General features: G+C 50.7%; 7 protein-coding genes across 7 annotated transcripts; 3 read left to right on the forward strand and 4 right to left on the reverse strand.

Moving 5' to 3' along the window:
• The first annotated feature begins 1,671 nt into the window (after positions 1–1,671).
• Positions 1,672–4,003, forward strand: N7473_008787 (S53 family peptidase). The gene is made up of 3 exons (XM_057154727.1): positions 1,672–2,012; positions 2,087–3,057; positions 3,114–4,003. Exons 1-3 carry the CDS (start codon positions 1,904–1,906, stop codon positions 3,834–3,836), a joined length of 1,803 nt encoding a protein of 600 aa, XP_057005857.1. The 5' UTR covers positions 1,672–1,903; the 3' UTR covers positions 3,837–4,003.
• A 570-nt stretch (positions 4,004–4,573) lies between these two features.
• Positions 4,574–4,897, reverse strand: N7473_008788 (uncharacterized protein; the record flags this gene model as incomplete). Its single annotated transcript, XM_057154728.1, has 1 exon — positions 4,574–4,897. One exon carries the CDS (start codon positions 4,895–4,897, stop codon positions 4,574–4,576), a length of 324 nt encoding a protein of 107 aa, XP_057005858.1.
• Positions 4,898–5,369: 472 nt separating this feature from the next.
• On the reverse strand, positions 5,370–6,572 carry N7473_008789 (uncharacterized protein; the record flags this gene model as incomplete). The annotated part of the gene is made up of 1 exon (XM_057154729.1): positions 5,370–6,572. One exon carries the CDS (start codon positions 6,570–6,572, stop codon positions 5,370–5,372), a length of 1,203 nt encoding a protein of 400 aa, XP_057005859.1.
• Positions 6,573–7,658: 1,086 nt separating this feature from the next.
• Positions 7,659–9,349, forward strand: N7473_008790 (alpha/beta fold hydrolase). Its single transcript, XM_057154730.1, has 4 exons — positions 7,659–7,811; positions 7,888–8,145; positions 8,202–8,615; positions 8,676–9,349. The coding sequence occupies exons 1-4, from the start codon at positions 7,747–7,749 to the stop codon at positions 8,932–8,934; spliced, it is 996 nt and encodes a 331-aa protein (XP_057005860.1). The 5' UTR covers positions 7,659–7,746; the 3' UTR covers positions 8,935–9,349.
• Positions 9,350–9,649: 300 nt separating this feature from the next.
• N7473_008791 (PQ-loop repeat-containing protein) lies at positions 9,650–10,634 on the forward strand (the record flags this gene model as incomplete). Its single annotated transcript, XM_057154731.1, has 3 exons — positions 9,650–9,681; positions 9,742–9,996; positions 10,073–10,634. 3 exons carry the CDS (start codon positions 9,650–9,652, stop codon positions 10,632–10,634), a joined length of 849 nt encoding a protein of 282 aa, XP_057005861.1.
• Positions 10,635–11,035: 401 nt separating this feature from the next.
• N7473_008792 (alpha-galactosidase D) lies at positions 11,036–13,250 on the reverse strand (the record flags this gene model as incomplete). The annotated part of the gene is made up of 5 exons (XM_057154732.1): positions 11,036–11,768; positions 11,826–12,624; positions 12,675–12,731; positions 12,800–13,089; positions 13,141–13,250. The coding sequence occupies 5 exons, from the start codon at positions 13,248–13,250 to the stop codon at positions 11,036–11,038; spliced, it is 1,989 nt and encodes a 662-aa protein (XP_057005862.1).
• A 532-nt stretch (positions 13,251–13,782) lies between these two features.
• On the reverse strand, positions 13,783–14,211 carry N7473_008793 (uncharacterized protein; the record flags this gene model as incomplete). Its single annotated transcript, XM_057154733.1, has 1 exon — positions 13,783–14,211. The coding sequence occupies one exon, from the start codon at positions 14,209–14,211 to the stop codon at positions 13,783–13,785; it is 429 nt and encodes a 142-aa protein (XP_057005863.1).
• Between the last annotated feature and the right edge of the window lie 648 nt (positions 14,212–14,859).

Consider the following 14,859-nt stretch of genomic DNA (forward strand, 5'->3'; position numbering starts at 1 on the left):
TGGAAGTTCTTTTTATGAATGAAGAGTAAAAAAGAAACATTTAGCACAGAACAGAGCACATGGAAAAGCAAATTAAGAAGCAAAGCATAACCAGACAACAGGGTAAGAGGCAGGGGGTATGGCTTAGGGTTTGAGTATAGTGGCGTGTGTTAACGCATAGATCATATTTCTCGAATACCTTCCGACTACTACATGGCGCATAGGTGTCTTGCCTGGGTTTAGGTAGGTGTCCCGCTTTGGGTATTTCTGAATATTCACGTTTCCTTTTTATAACAATGCAGCTATTCCTGTTTACCTGCATCAACCCGACCGTGCGTATTCCCCGCTTTGGTAACCTGCACAGTATTTGAGACAAAGCAGTCAGTACATACTCGATTCACAGTTTGCAATATTCGAATTTGACCATCTGTCTAGTCGTACCAGCTGTTCCGTCTTCGGTCACACTACAGAGTTCGGAAGGACGTGGGACTGACACCTCGACTGCGGATAGGTAGGACCAGAGATGGCGCAATACAAACTGGATGGTGCAGAAATAACAGAGCCCAGGGCAGGGGTATTGCACACATCAATTGGTTTTCCAGCGTCCGAGATAACAGGTTCTTCACCTTCAAAGGGCGATGATTGTGGCTGTTGGAGGAACGCTTATCCAGCCACAGCCGCTAATGAGGCGCGGGGCAGGTGACCCTGGCGGCATCCTTCAGATCTCCATGGAGAGATGAGCCAGCCTTTTGCAATCACCCGATCACGGGGACAACGACCCCTGTTGACACGACTTCATGCTGCCGAGGCAAATGAGGTTACTCGTCTACTCCGTATCTCATATCGCTCAACCATTTGTCCATTGCGATGTACAATCGGCCAATTTCATCGCGTGTCTCCGATAGCTGCCCCCAACTTTTGTGGAGCACCGCCTGGTGATTGGCCTGCCAGCTTTGCCATCATTCGCCCGATCAGCACGCCAAGTGGATGCGATCTTGGCAGGGCCCGCGATGTTGGCATTCCATTGTCCGCCACAAAGCCATTATCAACTGGCTCAAAGCGATAAAGCGAACAATAAACATGCGACTGGTGTCAAACTTTGAGCCCCCAATCGCCAGTCCCATTGGCTCATCTCATATCACCCCCGAAGCCCAGCCCCTCTGGATCATTCACGCAGGGCCCCGGCCCCTCGCTTTTCGTTGTCGTGCCAAGCGGGTGGATCCTTCTCCCCTGCCGATCATCGCGACACCGTAAAACCGGGGGGCCGGGGGTTGCGCTGCCACCCATTGCTGCGCGACCACGCAGGAGGGTCACAAATGTCTCAAACAGCCGACAGGAAAGGAGAGGGGGGCGAGTAACATCATAGTTCCCCCCTCTCGATGGCATCACCGGCTATACCCCCGACAGAATCATTTCCCAACGGGTACGACGATGCAACGAGAACTTGAACCTGTGGTGACGAGCGGCAGGACGCCGCAGCACCGCAGGCTGCAAGACGAACGATTGGGTAGGGGCCGTTGGGCCCTGAATCTCGCATCGCCCCCGACGGGCATCCGCGTCGGTCAGGGTCCACCGATGTCAGTTCGATGAGACTCTGCACGGCCAAGAAGAGGAGGTCCGGCTGGGCAGCCTTAGGGTCCACCGGCTTGACTTAAAGCTTGCCAAATTGGCCTGGCTTGGCTGCGAGTTTGAGGACTTTCATTGCACCACATTCCTGGTCCACTCTTGTTCATTCCCTCCGCCAATGCAACCATAATTGATCATAATAAATAGTCCTACACGGGTTTACCCCTCTCTCCCGTGTCCGCCATCCCGGGATCCTTTTGGTTATTTATATTTTGGTCCTTCGCTGCAGGTTATCCCTGTGGTGTGGTCAAGACAAGCTCGGAGTCGTGTGCCTTCATTTCGTGCCTTGTCTCCAAATATGCTTGCGTCTCTGTTGAACCGAGGCGCCTTGTCGCTGGCGGTTGTGTCGCTGTTGACATCCACTGCTGCAGCTGAAGTATTCGATAAGCTCGCCGCTGTTCCTGAAGGTAATCTACTCGTCTTGCTTGCATATTACTTTGTCCTCTTGGGTGGGATGGCTAACTGATTGCCCTTCTAATAGGATGGCACTATTCCCGAACTCCCCGCGGGGACCAACCCATCAAGTTGCAGGTTGCCCTGACCCAGGGTGACGTTGCCGGGTTCGAGCAAGCCGTGCTGGACATGTCGACACCCGATCACCCGAACTATGGCCAGCACTTCCGCACTCACGATGAGATGAAGCGCATGTTGCAGCCCACTGCTTCTTCCGTGGATGCAGTCCTTGAGTGGCTCAAGGAGGGTGGAATCACCGATATCCAACAAGATGCCGATTGGATGTCCTTCCAGACGACCGTCGAGAAGGCCAATCACCTCCTGGAGGCCAACTTCCAGTATTATGTCAACCGCTACAAGCAAGTTGAGCGCCTGCGTACCCTGGAATACTCCATTCCTGACTCCCTTATCGCCCATATTAACCTTGTTACACCTACCACTCGTTTCGGCCAGCTACACCCTAACCGTATCACCCTGCACGGTAAGGCAAAGGCCGCTGATGAGACCTTTCGAAAGGCTGTGCAGTCTGCCAGCACCGATTGCAACAGTGCTATTACCCCCCAGTGTCTTAAGGACCTGTACAAGGTCGGCGACTACCAGGCTGATGATACAAATGGCAACAAGGTAGCTTTCGCTAGCTACCTGGAGCAGTATGCGCGGTACTCCGACCTTGCTCTCTTTGAGCAGGATATCGCTCCTTATGCCCAGGGCCTGAACTTCACTGTCATCGAGTATCACGGCGGTCTCAATGACCAGAACTCTAGGTCTGATAGCAGCGAGGCCAACCTGGATCTGCAGTATATTGTCGGTGTCAGCGCTCCCGTCCCAGTCACTGAGTTCAGCACTGGTGGTCGTGCACCCCTAGTTCCCGATCTGGATCAGCCTGACCCGAACAACAACAACAATGAGCCCTACTTGGACTTCCTGCAGAATGTCGTCAAGATGGAGGACAAAGACATTCCCCAGGTTATCTCTACCTCCTACGGCGAGGACGAGCAGGTAAGAAACAACTACCAAGTCAATTATTCACAATTCCCTGCTAACACTACTCACAGAGCGTCCCCGCAAGCTACGCCCGCAGTGTCTGCAACCTGATCGCCCAACTCGGCAGCCGCGGTGTCTCCGTAATCTTCTCCTCAGGCGACTCCGGCGTCGGCGCAGCCTGTCAAACCAACGACGGCAAGAACACGACTCACTTCCCCCCACAATTCCCCGCCGCCTGCCCCTGGGTCACATCCGTCGGCGCAACCACCCACACCTCCCCCGAAAAGGCCGTCTACTTCTCATCCGGCGGTTTCTCCGACCTCTGGAAGCGTCCCGACTGGCAAAACGACGCCGTCAGCACATATCTCAACAAGCTCGGTAACCGCCAAGCTGGTCTGTTCAACGCCCACGGCCGTGCTTTCCCTGACGTCGCCGCCCAGGGCCAGAACTACGCTATCTACGAGAAGGGTCGCCTCACCAAGGTTGACGGTACATCTTGCTCTGCGCCTGCTTTCGCCGGTGTTATTGCCCTGCTCAACGATGCCCGTATTAAAGCTGGTCAACCTACCATGGGTTTCTTGAACCCGTGGTTGTACTCGAACACTGCTGTGTTGAACGATGTTACTACTGGTGGAAGCACTGGGTGTGATGGTAACGGACGCTTTGGTGGTCCTTCGAACGGTGGTCCTGTTGTTCCTTATGCTAGCTGGAATGCTACTGCGGGCTGGGATCCTGTTACTGGACTTGGAACGCCTAACTTCGAGAGCATGGTTAAGGCTGCTACAGGGCAGTAAATACATTTTGCTATTTGCATTTGCATTTATTCAAACTGTGAGATCTCATTTTTGATCTAGAGCTCGTAATTCCTTGCGTTCAAGGACAGTCCTGGATGCTGGTTGCGTGTATATAAATTCATATTGTGCTATTTCGCTTCTGATATATAATGCATTCTTTTTCTGTATTCTTGGACATGTCCCACAAGGTATTGATCGGTGAGGTGTAAGTCCCACATCATCGAGGGCGTTTTATTCGTGCGGATGTGGTTTCAGTGTTATTGGGATAGGAAGTCTCGACTGGTAGGTCCTCTCTTTCCCCATGATGTTACGCGTGAACGAGTACACGGGCAAGACTATTGGACTCTGAGAGCAAAGATCACAAGGGAGGTCTTGGTAATGCGGAGCCAACGCATAATTCTTGTCAAACTGTCGTGTATTCGTAGCGATCTGCATATTAATAGTAGCTAGTGAGGCCATTGTAATTCATATCTCATTGCTGGGAATATCCATTCGTTTCAATCGTTATGGTAAGCCGTGATCCATCCTCAATCCCCCTCTGACTCCCATAGAAGGGCAGTCTAACCAGAATGGCTGCGTGCACAGCAACATTTCATTTCAAGGACACGGAATCTCAAATCGGTCATCGTGCGGTGTAGTAGGCCAACGTCCCTCAGTGTGGGTGACCAGTGGTCAAGGCCCTTCAGAAAATTCAGCGCTCATGAATCCAAAAAAACATTCGTTCCTCAAGGGACTACCTACTTATGACCCGGTTTATGAAGCGACTCCCGCCGCTGCTCCTTTAAACGATGCTCCGTATCCATCAAAACGTTCTGAAGTGTCCGTCCAGCCTTCGACCCGAGTCCCACTCTCTCGTCATTCAGAAGTTCCGTCGAAGCAGTCTGCAGTTGACGACTGTAAGTTCCTTCGTCTTCTTTTGCCTTCTCCCCCGAGTTTGATCCGTTGGAGTCTTCTTGGGGTGAGGAATACGACGCAGATCGTGTGACTGGGGCTGCTGTGTGGGGAGTTGGGACTTTGTTGGTTGAGGCTGCCTTTTGGGTGACGGAGGGTCTGCGTTCCATTTTGGAGATGGGTGCTGGTTGTAAGTGGGTTGGGAGGTTCAAGATGTGGAGGATGATGAGAAGACGAGAGATATGTTTGGTGCTGGTGCTGTGATAAATATTGAATGTCAAACGGGACTTCCTCGAATGGTAGTTGCCAGGTCGATGCTGATTGGCGGGTTCTCCAGTATATCAAACTTTGGACTTCGCAATCATCATGACGTTAAACATAAGTGGCGCCGTCATGAGGCTTGGCGGAGGCGCAATCACTACATGCTCTATGGACGGATAGCGAGTTTGCTACGCGCAGACCCGATATTTGGTCTGGATATAAACATGCAAATTGACAGGGAAATACCCTGGGTAGGCCCGGCCGTTCATGTCTCTCAAAACCATGGCACTAAACTGAAGCTAGAATTGAGTTTATTCAAGTAAATCTTCGTTGAGAATGATATGATTTGTACAAAAATGCTATGCTATAGCGATATAGGATCTATTTCGAATCTTCCTTCGCTTCCTCGGCAATCTTCTCAACCTGCTCCTTTCGCTTCTTCAAGACTTCCTGAATCTCCTCAAACGTCTCCTTCAGAACCTTCTCAGCCTCATCACCCTTCTTCTGTGCAACGGTCTGCAGCGTCTGCAATTGAGGAAGAATATTGGAACCACCAGGAATAGCCTCCAACCACTTATCCAAATCGCCAAACCCGCCGCTCTTCACTTGATCAACCTTCTCCTTAACATACTTCTCCACCTTCTCCGTCTTCCCAGAAGAAGCACTGTCCTTCAACAGACCCCACAAGTCCTGGAAATTGCCCTTCTTAAGCGCATCGGCATTCTCATCAACGAGCGACTTCAGCTTCGGGTTCTTCTCGAGGAACTGGCGAGACTCGTCGAGACCCTTCTGCCAAGCCTCATCACCCAGCTTCTGCAGCTTCTCCCTCTTCTCGTCGATCAACTTCTTGATCTCCGCAACCGCGTCTATGCTTGCGCCGCGCTTCACAATATCCGTGACTTGGTTCCATGTCTTGTTCACCTCCTCCTTAGCCTGAGGCCCATAGGCATCGCCCATTTGCTTGAGCTGATCGAAGCTACCACCAAGCTTCTCCTTGATCTTTGGGTGATTGTCCAGAATATCCTCGCCAACATCACCAGCCAGGTCGAGCAGACGATCAAGGTGCTTCTGCAGAACGTGGAATGCCGCAAAAGCCGTGTCGCTATCGAAACCACCATTCTTCGAGACATCGGCCAGCTCCTTGTACGCATCCTGGATCACCTTGTCGAATTCGTCTCCATGTTTGTCCTTGATCTTCTCAAGGTCCTTGAACGCGGTATCGACGTATTCGCGGGCACCGGGGATGAACACGGCATAGCGGGTCACAGTCTTCTTGAACCAGGCGTACGATTCGCTGGGCTCGGGGGCGGCTTCGGCAATCTTTTGCTTCGCTTGCTCGAGGTATTGCTTGGCTTGCTTGTTGGTGTCGACCAGTGTCTTTGCACCAGAGAAGGAGTACCATGCGTAGCCGGCGGCGGCAGCAAAGGCACCACCAGCGACGCCACCGATCAGGGCGGAATTGGCACCGGAGGTGGCCGGGCCTGACGAGGTGGATTGGAAACGGGCATTGGAGACACGGGGCTTAACCTGGCAGCGAACACGGCCGATGACACGCACCGCGGGTCTTTGAGTCTGGCCGAGCATCTTGGATCACGTGGTGATAGGGTTGGGGAAGGAGGTTGAAGAAGAGTCAATAATTCGATGAGTATGGTAAATGTTAAGTTGTAAAAACTGCCATTGACGCAGAAATGAGCCTCTTTATGTACCCTGCCAAAACCGGAGATGCTACATCAAGGAAATTGTCTGGCTTCTTGGTTCTATGGCCAAGTTCAGGAATGTTGCCAAGGATGAATTGAGGATTGCGTCATGATTGTGACAGCGTCAGCGATTCAACGGGAGCTGCCAAGCCGTTCTGGTGCCTAATTTCTCAGGCCTAGACATGTGCTAGGACAATCTAGGCTAATCTGAATTAATTGCAGCAAACGACGAATCCCACCACGCTGGCCCTCTCATGCCACCTAACCTCCTCTCGCCGTTAACCCCATTCCACTACGAAAATCAAGATAAAACACCGAGTCCCTCTTGATGCGCGCAGAGAAGAGGATACGCCTTGGGAGACTTCCGAGTTACTAGTCAAACAGTAGTAGAGCAAAGCTGCAACATAAGCCTGTTTAAACCGCATGAAGCCTGGGATGCAATAGGTGCCTTAGCTTTGAGGCAGCAAAGACGGGATCCGCACTGCAGTACGGAGTACTTGGACTTGGTCAATTTCGGGATCCTCTGGGGATCGGCTCGATGGCCGCTGTCGGCTGCCGGATCTCAGCTGCCAAGAAATCCACCATGAACCTGTATCCACGTTGGGAAGGTGTAATATGTCTTCAGGTGCTTGAGTCTTAGGCGAGGAGCCAAAGACTCGATATTTCACTGAATTCAAGAGTCCATCTCTAACTATTCCCGAGCTCTAAGAGTATTGGAGCCGATTTTTTGGCATCTTAAAAACTTCAAAAATGGACGAAGTGGCTATCTACAAGTCCTCGGATTTCCAATCGGGCGGCCTCCTAGCGTCCGAAGAACTGCAGTAACTATTTCGCTAGTACCGAACACCCGTCAGCCGTACAAATTTGATGATTGGACCCGCCCCCTTTCAAACCCCATTCCTGGTGCCTGATTATCTAAACTCGTTCGCACTTTTTTTTAACTAGTGGTGAGATGTGGTGACTAGACTGCGCGCGGAAATGTATCCTATATATGTGAGGCTGCCTTTCTAATTAGAGATCGTCCGATCACCGCGTACAGGACCCAAGCTGTCCCCAAAAAGATGCAGGCAATCCAACTCCTTTCCCGGGGGCTGATGGCACTGATGCTCAGTGGCCTATCCACTGCGTATGTTCAAAATCCGTATCTATGACAATGGACTCAAAAAGCCAAAAAGACTCGCTCATATACTGACAATTTTCAGCAATTTTCATCCGGGTCCAGCATTCAATGCCTCGGTACTTCGCTGGGAATGGGAGCCTAAGCTAGAGCCGCTCTCCAATGGAGATGTTGGTCAATATCTGAATCTCTCGTCTGGTGTTGATATTTGGTACACAACAATGGGACCAAAGAAGTCAAGACATACACCAGTCCTCATACTCCACGGCGGTATCGGCAACAGCAACCAGATGTACCAGCAAGCAAACATGCTGGCCCAGACCAGACGAGTTATTCTACAAGAGTACGCTTCTCCCTCGAGGAGATCAGCGAAGCTTGGCGACCTAACATCTTTGATAGCACTCGAGGCCAAGGTCGTAGTCCATATGCCAACTTTGACGGATTCCACTACGACGATTTCACTCGCGACGCTATCGCCTTACTCGACCATCTCGACATCCCGCGCGTTGCAGTCCTCGGCTGGAGTGATGGCGCTATTACTGGACTCGACCTAGCAATGAACTACTCCTCCCGTATTGAACGGGTGTTTGCCCACGGCGCTAACATCCAAGCAAACCAGAGTATCCCCGGCACAAACGATCCAATTATCAACTCGAAGTCTGGGAGTTTTGACGCCGACTTCGCTACCAACGGTACTACGTTTTCCACGGATTCCTCTCGCCTACGAAAGCGGGAGGATTCCGACCCGTACAGCTGCGAGGCACTTAGTCCTCTACCTTCTCGTTGTGCAGCTATGTACGATGGTATCAGCCTGTAAGTATCATTCATACTTTCAAACTAAAAGACAAAAGGAACCTAACACCATGATTCTAGTATGTGGGTAACCGAACCCAGTTGGGGCCCCAAGGAAATGGCTAGGATCAAGTGCCCAGTCTGGATCGTCGATGGAGACCACGATATCGAAGTCCAGAGAAATCAAGCGGACAGTATAGCTGCATGGATCCCTTATGCCGGTCAATTGATTTTGCCGCAGCTTGGTCATGCGGCTCTCCTTCAAGATCATGTTTTCTTCAACTTTGCGGTTCAATACTTCATGGATATGAAATTCGAAGGTACCGCCCCTGTATATTAGGCGACTTGCTTCATGCTTTCTTTTGGATTTGGTTCACTCGAGACAGGGGGAGATTTTCGATACCGAATGTGTTCCTCGCCAGGAATATGGAGATTCCGGACTTTCTAGTCAACCTAAGACTGGTCCGACCCATGATCATCCCCCCACCCTCCTATTCCAAAACCTTCCCCTTTCGGTAGTTGTACTACTTACCACGAGTAGTGATTGCAAATAGGTGGTAGTTGAGTTTTTATGACGATGTTCTCCCATTTCTTGAATAGCTACAAATGTATACATCTCAGGATGTGAGACGGGTTTCGAGGAATACATGGCATTGATTTCGTGCAGGCCTACGCCTAGGTGGAGCAAGAAATATATATCTCCTCAAAATGAGATTTTAGCGTCCATATCTCAAGACATTTGCATTGATCAGCTCGATCCCTTCCACTCTCCAGGTATCCTCTTCCAGATAGCTCGTCACATTCGATCATATAGACTGGACCTAGCACATTCGGCGCGTAAGAAAAATAGTTGAGTCTTGATATATGATGGGATCGGAAATATCAATAAGGCAATAATTCCATGAAGGAATACTGCTATATAGTGGTTCGATATGCTGGAGCTTACGTGATGGGTTAAAGAGACCGTGGCTTTAGTGAGATTTTTCCCGCTCGCTCATTCTTATCTCGTCCTATCCTCTTCCCATCTCCAGGCAGATGAGCGAACCTCGCAGAAGATGGCCCAACTCATTCCAGACTGGCTGAGAATGTGCGTCACTGGAACTACATTTATCTACGCATCCAAGGCAGAAGACTGACTCCTACTTAGAATTCTCATCCTACTCAGCGGGGCCTCGTACCTGCCTCAGCTGCACCGCATCTGGGTGCGCAAGGATTGCCAAGGCATTTCACTTGGCTACCTGTTGCTGAACCTCATCAGCGCGACCGAGCAATTTACGCTTGAGTTCTTCATCTTAGTGAACAACACAGAACAGGCAGATTTTCTCATCGAAACCCCGCCGACGACCGGCGATTGGTTGAACCTGGCCCAGTTCACCATTGTATGGGCCTTGCATCTCCTCCTGTGAGTTTCTCTGCTCCATTATCTAATCTCTATGACATTCACAAAGTCTGCCGTATAAAACCGCTAATGAGAACAGCTTCATACTGTGTCTGTGGTTCCCATCTAACAATCACATCGGTTACAAACTTTGGCTCTTGACCGTTTATATCTGCTTCGCCGCCAACTCAATCATTCCCCTCTTCATCGACGCCATCGATAATGACTTCTTCGTTCCCCGCGAAGACAGGTATCGCAAATGGGGCGAAGCGTTCTTCAGTGGCTGGCACTTACTTTTCGTAAACCCGATCGTCACGATACTGGCCATCGCCGCATACCCCTGCCAAGCGCGGGAGATCCGTACCCTGCCCGTCGGGAACCTGAAATCACTCAGTCTCCTGGGGCTCCTGACCCAAGGGGTGGTCTTTATCGTAGTAGCTATCTCGTGGACGATGCGGGTCAAGTTCCTGGACTTTTCTTTTGATGATATAATCTCTCACGGAGCATTCTTCAGCTGGTACCAGATGGTTGGGTGGGCGGCGGTGGACAATGCGATATTTGCGCTGATGCAGATATTGTTGTTCTTGTTGGCGAGGAATTGGGAGGCGACGAAGACGGCAGACAGAGAGAGCGAACCTCTGCTAAGGGCTGTGCTCGAGTAATACTACTTACTTTATAGTACTTGGAATGATAATGTCATGATGATAAACGATAGAGATTCAAATATCCCATTTAGGGCTAGCTAAGGTAAAATCTGCTACACTTGACACTGGAATTACTGATGTACGTACATCCCATGAATAGCCTTTTCAACCACTTATCCAGATATTCAGGACGATAAAGTCACCCCTGTGTTGGTATGACCACCTTCCGCGACAAACAGTGGCCGTAGTTCACGGACGGTAGGAACTTTAAAATCAGCGACTCTCGCCAGGTATACACAACCACCGGCAGTGATAGGTTAAATTGATAATGAGGGTCTCCGACGGCTAAACGGTGACAGGATTGGCCGTAGAAAGCTAGCGATGGCCTTCAAAAACCCAAACCACCTCAATGTACGAGCCTAATCAAAGACCCTAAATCCGACAAAGTCCGCACCCCAAGACTGGAAGGTATCACTGCCAGCCACATTGGCAACAACAACCTCATTGTCACCATTCTTCCATCCATCAATCAAAATGCCCAAGGACGAAGTGTCCCACCAACCAAGTCCAGGTCCAAAGAGTTCACTATGGCGTCCAGACAGCGGAACTTCAAGTCGAACAGGACTGCCGCCATTCACTGAGACAGTGATGTTTCGCGAATTCGCACCAAGACCCCAGGAACTCGAGAAGGCGACATCGTTGTTGATATAGTCAAGCTCAAGGTACTTGGCGGAGGTGGTGCTGGAAACCGTCGCGGGGACTGTGATCTTGGCGGTGTTTGTGCTGTCCAGGTAGCCGATCTTTGATCCCACGGGCTGGCAGTAGCCGGAGCCGCATTGAGTGAGGGTCGCTGAGCCTGCGAGGGTAAATGCGGTGGAAGGGTAGTAAGTGCCGCTTGGAGACTTGATTTGGATAGAATCAATGGCAAGGCTTGAGCTGATGGTAATTGTGTTTGCGGAACCGGCGGATAGCGAGATGGAACTCGAGCCTGTCTTACTGGATGCTGGAACCGTGATTGTGCGCTTTGCTTGGGTCGACGAGGATTCGATAGTAATGCCGGTTGCTTTCTTTGATGTTTTGGAGAACGTGATCAAGAGTGTGTGATTGGCACTAGTGGTGTTGGCATAGATAGAGTTGAAGGTAACCGAATTTCTATAAAGCATTAGTAAGTAATTCTGCACATGAGACATGGACCATGGGTATACTCACCCCTTTGACGTGCCGAACTTAGCGGTTGGGTATGTGCCAGCAGCAGTCGTATCACTGAGCTCCACAAGCATCACGCCATGGGCGGCTACTGTGGCCGTATAAGAACTCTTCACATTGCTGACGGTCTTCCCAGCCCAGATATCCTTCAATGTACCAGCAGACTGGATGCCTACATCCGGGAGGTTGAGTGTCAAATCTCGCGATGTATCAGCCCAATTGATCAACGCCGCAACAGTCCTACCACCAGACAGCGGTCCACTCCAGACTTCACACCCTTCCTCGGACCACCGGCGATTCAGAGTAGCACTGACACCGAGCGAGTCCTGGTTGAAAGATACAACATCCTTGTTTGACAAGATCGCCAGAGAGGCAGTATTGATAGTAGTGGTCTCATCCTTCAAAGCGCCTCCGATAACCAATGGACTCTTCAGTATAGCCCAAAGCGAGAAGTGGGTCTGTTCCTCCGCGGTAGTAAGAATATTATTTCCAACTTCCAGCATATCCAGATCGGGCCATTGACCGGGCCCGGCGAAGGAAGTCTGTGGAACAGCTTGATTCAAGGTTCGGTAAATAGCTCGCCAGGCTGGGATGATATCGTTGCCGATACGCCATGTGTGGCCAAGAGCTGGTGCCCACAGCGCTGGGAAATCGACACCCCATTCGCAAATCTGGAAGAGCACAGAGCGACCCTGCGCGGCCAAAGCTTTAGTCATATTTGCATATCGTGCACTGGGCGAAGTGCTTGGTGCGTAGTTGACATTTGGATAGCCAGTTGCGGCGTCGGAGAAGCAGTTGTCGTCTGTTGGTTGTCAGCTAGAGTGCCGTCGTGGATAGTAATAGTGCACTTACATTTCAGCGCGTCGATCTTCCAAGAAGCAAAGAGCGCAGCATCTTGAGCCTCGTGGTCTGGAATAATTGTTAACTTATGCCGCCAGACAATACGGCCAATCATTTTTGAAACGCACACAAACTACCTGCCTGCTCCATATCCGTCTGGCAGGACCTAATACCCGCATCTTCATACACCCCGAACAACAGCCCAAGCCCATGGATATACTCCCCAAGAGCCGGGAACCCACTCGGGAACAGCGTCTCATTCCAGGTCAATTGCCCATCCGCAGTGCGATTGGCGACCGTCCAGCCACAATCCGTCGTCACATAGCGGTATCCCAGTTCGGCCAGGCCAAGGTCAACTAAGGCTTTCGCATTGGACTGAATAATAGCCTCGGTAGGTGTGCAAGAGTAGTGGTTGTACGAATTCCACCTGTATACAGTTAGCAAGATCCAGAACTGCGGTATTATGGCATCAGCTTACCCCATTGGCGGTGTTTTTGCGACACCATTATCAAGTCGGGATCTCAACGCAGCCCCGAGGGCGAGAGGCGCCGCCACCAGAGCTTGCAGAACAATTGACGTGCTATGCATCCTGTGTGACCGCTGAATGACTCTACTTCCCCGTCAATTCTTCTTTATTTATATAGATCCTACCTCCACATTTTCCGGTCCCTGAATGCCATTGCAGCGGGGTAAAATAAACAAGATTATTGTAACCCCGGAGAATTTCCTAATCGGGCGCTGTCGAAGGTGTGGGGAAAGGATGATCTGCAGGTCGAGGTTTAGTCTGTCCACGATACAAGATAATAGGCTAGAACATGGGATATTGTTCGGGATTTCGACGGAGACATTAGCGTCCACTAAATTAGATTCATTATGTAGTGCGGAAGTACTTATACAGGAAGAAAGAAAGAGAAAAGCGATTTAATAACCATGTTTGCGTAACCCGGTGAAGGAGAGAGGGTGCATCGTATTTTTCCGTGTCTTGCATGGCCCTGAAATGATCAGGTTGAAGCTCGAGATTGCACAACAGTTCTGGACCAGATTTTACGCCGGTCGCGAAGTTTCCTTCGGCTTTATATCGTGACAACCCCGCATCTCATTATCCTCGACGCCGGTCCATTTAGGCGACAATGCCCATGAGGGTAGAGCAGAACATCATGGCGATAACACCGAGCCCAGTCTTCGAAATAGGCTGATTAGCCACAGCAGCACCTGAGCTAGTGCTAGCCGCACTAGTGCCCGTCGAGGTACCAGTAGAGGTAGCCTTGGTAGTAGTCGCAGCAGCGGTTGCGGTCGCGTTACCGCGGTTGTTGCAGAAGATGGAGTATGTGCCGCTCTTTTGCTCCAGACATTTGGTCAACTCGTCAACAGTCTGCTCCTGGGCCAGGCAGTAGATGCCGCAGTCGTTCTCGTACTTGACGGGGGAGTTGCCCTTGCAGCAGGAGTCGAAGGCGCTGGTGATGTTGCCCGAGATTGGGGCGCCGCAGGCTGCGTCGGTGATGTTGGGGAGGACGTAGACGTTGCCGGTGCAGTTTGAGAGGGCGGCCATTATGGTGGTGTGAGGGTTCAGCGAAGGTGGAGAGAGGAGACAAGACGATGAGCTTGTATTCGGTAGGTTTGTTGTCGATGGATGTTGGAGGAGGAGGAAAAACAAGATGGAAGCAAGTGCAAGGATATCGGTCAGAAAACAAGGCAGCAGCTCCAACTCATAAATAAGAAAAGTGAAAATCGTCCCACCTGAAACTAAATGTCCAACATCAATCAGCCCCCGGACCCAGACATCGTACATATCACACACATAAACCAGGCAATCAATCAATCAATCGCAAGCACCCACAGGTTCAGGTAAGACAAACCAGGCCCCAGCTGCCCAGCCCCATCTCGTTTAGGCAGTTTATTGGCTGCTGATGGTCAGGTTTCAGCCTTCCAGGTTGTACCCGAGCCAGCAAGAACGCCTATTCGTGGGGAAGCTCACTAAAGACCCACCCAGTACTATATTTAATATTTATGCTGTCATTGATGATTGGAATTGGATCTCTATGTATTAGTGTCTGGCTAGGTTGGCTGGAGAAGGCTTATTCCATGTACAAGTCTCACATTTAACCAGGACTGTATCCGGGCTTATTACGCGGAAAGGGCATACAATATACAAGGCCAAATTAGAAATTTCATACGCGATACTCGATTGTATGATAGA

The sequence above is a fragment of the Penicillium subrubescens genome, assembly GCF_028828155.1.
Source record: "Penicillium subrubescens strain IBT 31985 chromosome Unknown utg000006l_segment0_segment0, whole genome shotgun sequence".
NCBI classification, from domain to species: Eukaryota; Fungi; Ascomycota; class Eurotiomycetes; order Eurotiales; family Aspergillaceae; genus Penicillium; species Penicillium subrubescens.